General features: G+C 40.7%; 1 protein-coding gene across 1 annotated transcript; it reads left to right on the forward strand.

The window, feature by feature from the left end:
- The first annotated feature begins 7756 nt into the window (after positions 1–7756).
- Positions 7757–9946, forward strand: APPR6 (Tetratricopeptide repeat (TPR)-like superfamily protein). Its single transcript, XM_089411383.1, has one exon. It carries the CDS (start codon positions 8011–8013, stop codon positions 9496–9498), a length of 1488 nt encoding a protein of 495 aa, XP_089267509.1. The 5' UTR covers positions 7757–8010; the 3' UTR covers positions 9499–9946.
- Positions 9947–10001: the final 55 nt, after the last annotated feature.

Below are 10001 nucleotides of genomic sequence, written 5' to 3' on the forward strand. Positions count from 1 at the left end.
AGGTAAACACAAAAATTTTGATTCCCTTTGGTTCGGCCCTTTCAAAATTTCAAAAGAAAAAGGAAATAATACGTACCTACTCGAAAATATGGAAGGTGAATCGTTGGAGCTACCAGTAAATGGTCAGTTCCTCAAACTCTATTTCCAGAATTAAAAGGTATTGTCTTGCACTCATTGTAAATACCGGTGTGTGTTATAATTATCATATGAAATTTCCAGTTTTCTGTTTAAAGTTCCATTCTCACAAATTTTTCACTTGTTTAAAAAGACTCCATGCCCAAAAAAGAGAAGTTCACAGTATGCAGGTTCTCAGCGCCTTGCTATCAAGGCATTGTCCCCATGTGGAGCCAATGTTGTCACCTTCTGAAAACAGAGTTCCAGTTGTACAAAGAGGACAAAATAAATGAGAATTTGCAGCCATCTTCCAAGCCACAAAATCTCTCAAAGCAAAATCAGACCCTCTCCACTGGATAGTGCTCAAAATAAACTTTCCAATGGTACATGGAAGTCCAATAATGGACTTCTCGATCAAAAGTTAGAGCATATTGAAGCTACCCTTTGAAAGCCATAAAACAAAGAGAAAATGACCAAGGGTAAGGCACATTGCAAAACGTACTCAGGGTTTCCAGCAGCAGCAGGGGAAGGCTATGAGATCAACGATCGTCGATATCGCAAATCATAGATCGGAGGTCCTGACAGTCAAGAGATATCGTCATATTGGCATATCAATGATCAGCTATCCTCAATATCGCATACCGATGATCAGGGGTTTCAGGGTCCAGGCATATTGGCGATCGGCAGGTCCAGGGCATCGCACATCGGCGAATCAGCGCACCAGCAGGGTTACAACTCCAAAAAGTTGTGATATCGTGATTTGCAATATGTGAGTGGTAAAGCACTGGGAAGGCCAAAAACAATTTTACAAAGGATGGCAACGAAAAACCAAGGGCAGGCACGCCCTTTCTCTCTCCTCTGGGGGGCCACGTGACAGAGCACTATTAGTCCCGATAAATCCATGTGGCGCTAACGTCATCATGATGTGGTAGTACGGAAGACACGTGTCATGTTGATCTGGCATTTTCAGGGACCTATGGGGGCTTATCCGGGTGACACGTGTCATCAAGAAGTGACACATGGTAGTGATGACATCATCAATCGGCCATCAACCATCAACGAAACAACGCACCACTCTGTAGTGAAGCCTCCGATTGCGATCCTTCGATACAGGGACTAGTTACAATGCAATATATCAAAGAATCGACCCTTGTCCCAGCTAAAGGAATTTTAGCTCCAAAAGGCTTAGGCCTTGAGTCTGCACGTTTCTACCATGCAATTTTCACCTAAGTCCCCGGGGCTAAGGAGATCATTGATCACAAATTTATGAATCTTGTTCAGTTTAAAGTTCCCGAACTGCCTGATCCCTGATACACTTGCATGGTTGTTTCACAAGGCACGATTGGTTTCGTTGGTTTAATAAAGGATGTAAGAAGTGACAGATGAGTTGGCAGTAGTGTTATGAATCTGTTAGGGCCATTACAAGTGATCGCTCCCACCTCCTGAAAGAGAAGAAGCAAAATTGTTAAGACCGAAAGCGATAGGGAACCAACCGAGAGAGCATGAGTTGTGATTTAGTAAAAACCTATTTGGACCAGAGGCTAACAAAGAAGAGTGGCGTGGAGATATTTATAGGACCATCATTTCAGTTCACTTGTGAATTCTATTTTGTTGTTTTTGATTGATATTGTTATGTTGTTTTATTTCCAATAAAGGTATCTTTTTGTTGTAATAATTAGAGGTGACATAGCTAGCATGCGGAGATAGCTAGTCATGTAGGCATCTGGAAGTTCAACTTGAGAAATTTTGTAATTTTCCTGTTCTCCCTCTCCTTATAAAAGGGATGAAGAAACACTTAGAAAAGGTTCTTAATTCTTAAGAATAACCACATGTTATTTCTGAGACTTTGTCATTTCTAGATTTGCGTCCTTTTGAATATTAATGAAATGGAGGTGATTCCAACCTTCAACTACTACAGTATGTTATCCCTCTGTTAAATTCCATTATGTTCATATTTCCTCTCTAATTTCATGTAATTGTAGTTGCCAAAAATGTTTAATATGTTCTTACAGATTCATTTGTGTTCACTGGTTAATGCACATGCATGTATGTAGCTTTGAGATTGTATCTTTAAATTGTGCTCCATGAATCATTGCATCCAATTCTCCTTCATCCATTACGTCTACCTGTAATTTAGATAAGTGTAGAACTCTTGACGCTCCAAGCTCTATGTGATGAATGTAGAATTCTTGAGGTTTCAAGCTCTATATGATGAGTTATTCTATCTCACTTCCTTCTTTCATTTCTTTGCTAAAGTTGATTAAACTGTAGGTCCTCGAATTATTCGGCCTCCACTAGTTCATACATATATTCATGTGAGTTGTATATGTGAAAGAGCACCAGAAATACATGGCTTATGTCCTTGGATGAATGAACCAACCCATGTTGTTTATTGTATGTATTTACATGTGTATAAAATGTATATGATGTCTCCGGTTTCTTGAAGATCATATGAGACACATAAAATCTAGATGTTACTAGGTACTGGTCTTGTAAGAAATTTGAGGATGTCTCTGGAAGTGACAACAGTAACCATCGAAGAATAACCCAATGTTTGCTTAGGTTGGGTTGAACCAGGTTTGATTCTTTAATGCACACCATCAAAACCCTCAATCACTGGCCCTTTCGGCAACAACCTGCAAGCAAGTCGCAGTCTCACCCGAAGTGACTATGGGAGGTTGCAGAACCAGGATTCTACAACATTGAGGGATACTGTGATGCGGCAATTTTATATTTTCTTATGATTTAATACTTATAAACTACTTCACATTCATGAGCTACTTCGCACTTATATATTACTTCACACAATTACATTCATCACTTAAACATATTATAAACATCCATAAACTTCACAACGCTGAAATAAAGTGTAGATAATAAGCGAAACAACGCGTGAAGACACAAATTTTACTATGGTTCATCCCAATGTGGGACTACATCCACAAGCACTATTTCTTATAATAGATAATTTGATATAACAAACAGTACTTGGCCTGTGCACTCAACTTCAGGCAGTCCACACACTTAGCTGCAGAATTAGGCCTTCTCGCACTCAGCTACAAAGCCTCACCTTCTTACCCAAACCACAACTCACAAAGATACAATCATTCAATACATAACATGTTTCTTCAAGACTATCTCCTTCTTTATTATTCATCCCTATATATACTATTACATTGAGGGATTACATTGCTACATTACCATGGACCTAATACCATGGTTTCTAAAATACAAGGGACTATGGTCCAAAACCCTTCAACTTTTACAATATAGTATTCTTTTAAAAAAAGGGAGGGGATTTGCCACGAAGCCCTTATACTACGCGGTGAGTTTTCTGTGCTGTCCATTTTGTGCTCCACTCCTCTGCTGCACGATCCACTTCGCACTCTGGAGCATCCTTTCTACTGCGTGCTCGACCCACAAAATTTAGATTCCTTGCCCAAAATCTCACCAAGTTGGGCTACGCCCAATAGGCCCCCAAAACTCACATGTCACTCGTCCCAAGTCACTCAGTTGCTTTGCCTCTGATCTTGTCTGAATTGTTGTTGTATGCCTTGTTGAATTGTTGCAGAATCTCTTCCAGGTTCTTTTCCTCTTTGCACACTTCTTTCAACAATGCTTATGGGACATGTTCTGCAACCTTCTTTGTCAATTATGTCTCCCTTTGTTGAAGTTGTTGAGTCTTCTCACCCACTACCTATGATAGCTGGAGGGCCTCATCCTGGCAAGGCTGAGTCCTTTCTATCAAACTTTGCTCCTCCTTCTTCAACTCTTCAATTTCATTTTGTAGCTACTTCAACTCATTAATTTTTGCGAGCCTCTATGAGATTGGCAAAGTTTTCGCAACTTCCAGACTCTCCTCTAATTGATGCTACTTTTGATGCATTTCCTCCTACAGTTTCTGAACATTTGGATCTTCCTGCAGCGAAGTCCAAATTTGCATCCTCTCATCCAACAATTTTCCACAGTCTGCCAATGCTAAGGAGATGCTGGCCATCCCATTCTTTAAGTCAATCTCCTTCTGCTTGCATACTTCTGGTGCCATGGCTGGCAACAAATTTAATTGCAGCTCACTGATATTTGCCTCATATGAAAACTGTACACCTATGATTTCTTCTTAGATTCTTTGAATGCAAGGCTGAGCTTTGCGACATTATCTTCCATGGATTCCTCCTTGCGAACATCGATGTCTAGAACTTCCCTGAAAGTGGCTTCGATCACCTCTTTCAGTCTCTGCTGTTGTAGCTCTGCTTGTTCCTTGTCCTTGATGGCCCGGTCGAGATGTTTCTTTAGTGGAGTGTGCTCTTGTTCTATTTGAATAAGTGCAAGGTGCATTGTTCACACTCCTTGAGCTCATTTGTGATACCTTGGTACAATTCATGTAGGACTGGAGTGGGTAGTGTTGCCATGCTCATATTGACATTGTCCCAACCTTTTGCCTGTTGCTTGACTTTGGCGTAGTTGAACTGTAGAGCTCCGACATGTATCTGCATTATCCTCATCCCAAATGTTGTTTCTATTAGTCTTTCTCGATGGAGTCCTTGACCTATCTGCGCTAGTGGTTTGGATGTTTGTACTCAAATCTTCAACTCTGCAATACTCTGCTGCACACTTGTGATAAGCTTGCCATAGCAATCTTCCACCCTATTCTAAGATTACGTTGTTATCTCTTGGACCTTGTCTTTGATTTGATCTAGGTCACCTTCAGTGAGAACCATTGGTGTGATTTCATTTGTTTTATTTGCCTTATGCTTCTTTCTACTCTTAATGGTAGCTTCGCCTTGGCTCTTTCTTTTCTCAGCGACAGTTTTCTTTGTTTCTGCCTTTTCTGTCTCCTTACTTGTATCCTCGCCTCCTTGAGGTTCCTCATGGTGTTCTTGATCATAGTGTTATTCTTCATGGTGCTCTTCTTCCTCTTCCTCTACTTCCTACTCCTTGTCTTTTCCACTGGCTTTGTCATGCTGCGAAGTGTCCAACTCTTCTTCTTCTGCCGCGTCGTCTCCTGCTTCCTCCAGCGGAGTCATCCATTCTATAGGCCATGTATGTACTACTTATACCAGATCATCCTCTTTTACCATATATGGCAATGCCTACCATTTCTTCGTCATGTCTTTGCACGCCTGTATGTACAATTTATGAAAATCTGCCTTGAATCTCTCCATAGGGTTGTACTGTTTGTGTAAAATTGGCAAAAGGCATGGATGCTGGTTTACTAACATGTGTAGATCCATTTGATATAATATGAAGAGTATTCTATTCTCCTGTTCTTGTGATGCTTGAGTGGTATGCCACAACCAAGCATACCTCATGTCTCACATACATCTGCTTCTATAGAAGGAACTACGTATCCTCTGACTCCTTCAATGCCAACAATGCTATGATCAAAATCGGCCATGTGTAGTGAAAAAATGTACCTTTCTCCTGGACCTCGCGGTAGTCATCCAGGAATTCCTTGCATAAATATCTAGTCCAATTAAACAAGACTCCATTTGCACACTGTGTGGCTAAAAACACTACTGACGTGGGAACTTCATTTGCGCGACACTTCTTCATGCTCAGATCTATTATTTACACCTATAGGTTGCATATTTACTAAGTGTTTGACAAAATGTCTGTCATGGTTAGGCTTGGTTAGGTCAAGCCCTTGATCAAGTTTTGTGTTAGAGGCTTTGCCTTGGTGTCATTTATTGTCTTGGAAAGTCTCATCAAGTTCTAGGCATTGGTTTGGAGACTAGCCCTTAAAAGTGGCTTAAATATTGTAGTCTTTGGCACAGAACTGGCTGAAAAAGACTATAGTCTCTCCCTTATAGGCATTGTGGGAGTGACTATAGGGTTCTAGTCGCATGCATGCCTTGTCATGGGAGTGACTTTGGGTTTAGTTCATTGAAATGCTAGGTTAACTCAAGGGTTGGGCACCTGGAGTGGTGGATTAGCTCTTGGGGGTCCTAAAGCACTTGAGGGAGGTCTATAAGGTCTTGTTTTGTCGACTCCATTTCCTTAAGGTTACCTAGGAGGTTGAGTCTTATCATAGTGGCCTCTAATCGCATGTTTACCCTGACTGACCAGTTGCTTGGGAAGATGTGGGAGGAGGGTGTTACAAATTCATTATTGCCATAGCAATAACCTGCTAAATTAATTAATGGTCAGAAGAATTAGTTCCAGTTGCTGCAATATAATTTCAGTAGTGAAAATTTCACATTGGTCCAAGCTCCGAGGCCAATTCTAAAATGAACTGCTTTGTTTCTTAGCAACTTTATCAACCCCCCTCCTCCACAGATATTCCTTTGAGTTGCCCCATCAAAAAAACCTACAGGAAGATCTTGTGGGGTATTTGGATATCAAACTCTTCTTTGGACTTTACCATTCCGAAGAGGGAGATATTCGCCGAAGCTAGAAATGATCTTAGAGGATTCTAGAATGATGCAAATACTTTCATGTCTGAAGATGACACTATTCCTAAGCAACCGTATGCCCAAAGCAACAAAGATAGGTAACACACAAAGATGTTTATATTTCTTTGCCTAGAAATGTAGCAGTTCTTCAAAGGTGATCCATAACACCTTTTCTCTAATGTCTAGGACCTGTAGAACAATAGACCAAATTTCCTAAGAAAAAATGCATTTCATGAATAGGTGGTCAATAATTTCTTCATTCTATCTACACAGGACACACTCACTTGGTCCCATAAAACCTCTTTTTTGCAAATTTTTTGAGGTCAAAGTTTTATTGTGAAGGACTAGCCAAACAAAGCATTTTATCTTGTTGGGAAAGTGCCCTTTCCAAATGAGATTATTCCACCATCTAGAGTTTGAAACTACCTCAGAAAGTGCATTTGCTTTATAGGCAAGGCAAGCTTTTACTTTTCTGGACAAGGAGTCCCAGCTCTAGACCAACATGTCCTTGGAATGATTTAATCTCACCCCATTGAGATTTATTTCATTAATGAAGAAATTCCATTCCATCGCTAATGAACCAACCAGTCCAAGCTTAGTAATTTGTGGAGGACAATGAGGAATCCACTCTTTTAACATTGTAAAAGTAGAAAAGACCCTTGGAATGTAAGAGTTGAACCAATTCAAATGATAACTTATATACACAGGGACTGCTTATAAAGAGGTCCTTACCGAGGACTATTTGACTATTTGCTTTCCATCCCCATCTTTCCATGCTAACTAGTTGAAAAAGATGGGGAAAGAGGCAATGAGAGTTTTCAAGACTATGAAACCTTACCTTTTTTTGACAAGTTTTTTGAAATAACTTCTAAGCCCATCTACCACCAACGCCCTATTTAAATACTTCCCTTTACTAACTTGACTCCAAAAACCCTAACCAAATAGTGCTCTCCATAGATTTCTCATTCCAAAACTTTTGCAAACCAGGCCAGATTTTTAAATCCCCATCCTCCGAATCTTGTTGTAACATATAGAGAGGACCGGTTAGCTAAATGAAACCCTTCTTTATTGTTTTTACGCTGAACATCGTTTGCTTGATAAATGTGAAGGATAGCAATGGGGATCTTGGCTAAAGACAACCAATAAAAAAATATTTTTTAACACCGATTTAACTAATATCATTACCACGTGACAGCCACAAGTTTATCTGTTGCTCCACTTTTCTTGTAAATGTTTGAAAACGCACCTATAATCGAACTCATGAAGTACTCAAGACCCAATACCTTCTAAATTGAAATCACAACCATGTACCTGGACCTTTGTTATGGTTATGGGTATTAACCCATAATGTCATATTTGAAAGTTCTAAGTTATTGGACTCTGTAATGCCTTTCACTGCAAAATCTTCATCAACGGCGATGGATCCAATCTAATTCACAGTCTGCTAAACCACATTATTCGGTCGTTTGTGTTGAAGTTCTTCTAGGAACAATGGACGGTGGATATGTCTACGCGTAATGTCCACCAACAATTTGTGGCAATGTTGAAATTTCTATCAGCGAAAACTTCTACTCAAAAATGGCGGAGACTCCTTCACTCATCGGCCCAAACCCGGACCCCAGGCGGAGATAAATTACAGGCCGCGAGCCTGAAAAAGATATGCAAAATCCTCATGTCTTCACCGACGGCCGACGTCTCAGAGGTCCTCCAGAAATCGAAGGTGGAAGCGTCGCCAAAATTAGTAGAAGAAGTGCTGAAGAGATTCGAAAACGCAGGGATGCAGGCTTATAGATTCTTCGAATGGGCTGGAAAACAGCAGGGTTACGCGCACAGCGTAGAGGCTTATCACATTATCATCGATTCTCTGGGCAAAATTAGGCAGTACGGACTCATGTGGACAGTGGTTAATCTAATGAAAATAAAGGGAGTTTTGACGAAGGAAGCATTTGCTGTAATCATTCGAAGGTACGCCAATGTAAAGAAAGTCAAAGAGGCCGTTTACACTTTCGACACCATGGAGAAATTTGGAGTGCCGGCTGATTTAGAGGCATTTAATAGCCTCCTCAGCGCTCTGTGCAAGTGCAAGAATGTGCGTAAGGCTCAGGAGATTTTCGACCGGATGAAGGTAAGATTTAAACCCGATTTGAAAACTTACAGTATTTTGCTGCAAGGATGGGGCAACGAGCCTAATTTGACTAAAGCCAGGGCTATATTTAACGAAATGAGTGATCGTGGTTGTGAACCGGATATGGTGGCGTATGCCTTGCTTATGAATGCTCTTTGCAAGGGGGGTCAAGTGGAAGAGGCCCTTGCCCTAATTGACACTATGAAGACCAGGGGTTCGAATCCCAACACCTACATATACAGCATTCTGATTCATACTTATGGTGCTGAGAAGCGCATTGACGATGCTGTGGGGGCTTTCACCGCCATGGAGGAGAGTGGCTGTGAACCCGATACCCCTACTTACAATGCCCTGATCGGTGCCTTTTGTAATGTTAGGAAATTTAATGAAGCTTATACGGTTTTGGATGAGATGGTGAGAAAAAGAATTGGCCCTAATGCCAAAACCTACAATGTTATCTTGCATCACCTTATATCTCTTGGGGAGATCGAAGAGGCTTACTGCGTTTTTCGTAGGATGGTCAAGGAACACTGCGATCCAGACATCGACACATACACGATGATGATCAAGATGTTCTGTGCAGAGAACAAGGTGGACATGGCTTTGAAGGTGTGGAAGCATATGGGTGGGAAGCGGTTCTGTCCAACCATGCACACGTTCTCCGTGCTTATAAACGGGTTGTGTGAAAGGGACCGGATGAATGAGGCTTGCGCATATTTTGAAGAGATGGTCGAGAAGGGAATCCGGCCTTCGGCCGCAACCTACAACAGGTTGAGACGTGGGCTTATGAAAGTGGGTAGAGAGGATATACTTGAAGATCTTTCGGAGAAAATGAAGGAATTGACAAAGGAACCTCGGGAGGATTGAGATTGGATGCATATTGCTGCATACTGAAAATAGGTTCCTTGAGGTGAACTTCATACGAGGGAGTTGCATGAAGCCCTGACGTATTACTATTTTTAACTCCAAAAGTTTGTTGTTTGCAAAGGTGGGCCTGTAAGCTTCCTTGCACATGCTGCTCAGTTTTTCATTTTTTCCGAAGGAATGCTGATTTTTATATGCCAAAGCAAGCTTGTCTTACCAATAAGCTATATTGCAGATTCGCTAGCAACTCGCCCTTGTTGTAAATCAGAGTGTAAAAATTGCGGCGATGATTAAAATTGCAGACCTTTATTTCCATTATAAAGGATTAGTGCAATTAAAAAAAGGATTTGTGTTATCCTTGAATTCTGTCATTGTATTACACTGAAATCTGATCCGCAAACACAGATGTTAATTATAAACACTATTTTTGCCGTTAGGATTTATTTTTAAATTGCACTTTATGGACTTCATTAAATTTAGTATCGCCTGAATTGCTTTTGCATTCT

The sequence above is a fragment of the Pinus tabuliformis genome, chromosome 3_1 (assembly GCF_031772625.1).
Source record: "Pinus tabuliformis cultivar Carrire ecotype Pingquan chromosome 3_1, CPIR1, whole genome shotgun sequence".
Classification (NCBI taxonomy): domain Eukaryota; kingdom Viridiplantae; phylum Streptophyta; class Pinopsida; order Pinales; family Pinaceae; genus Pinus; species Pinus tabuliformis.

What these genes read in the sequence shown, in the direction of transcription:
- APPR6 (XM_089411383.1), top strand. Translation starts at nt 8,011, where the DNA reads ATGTCTACGCGTAATGTCCACCAACAATTTGTGGCAATGTTGAAATTT.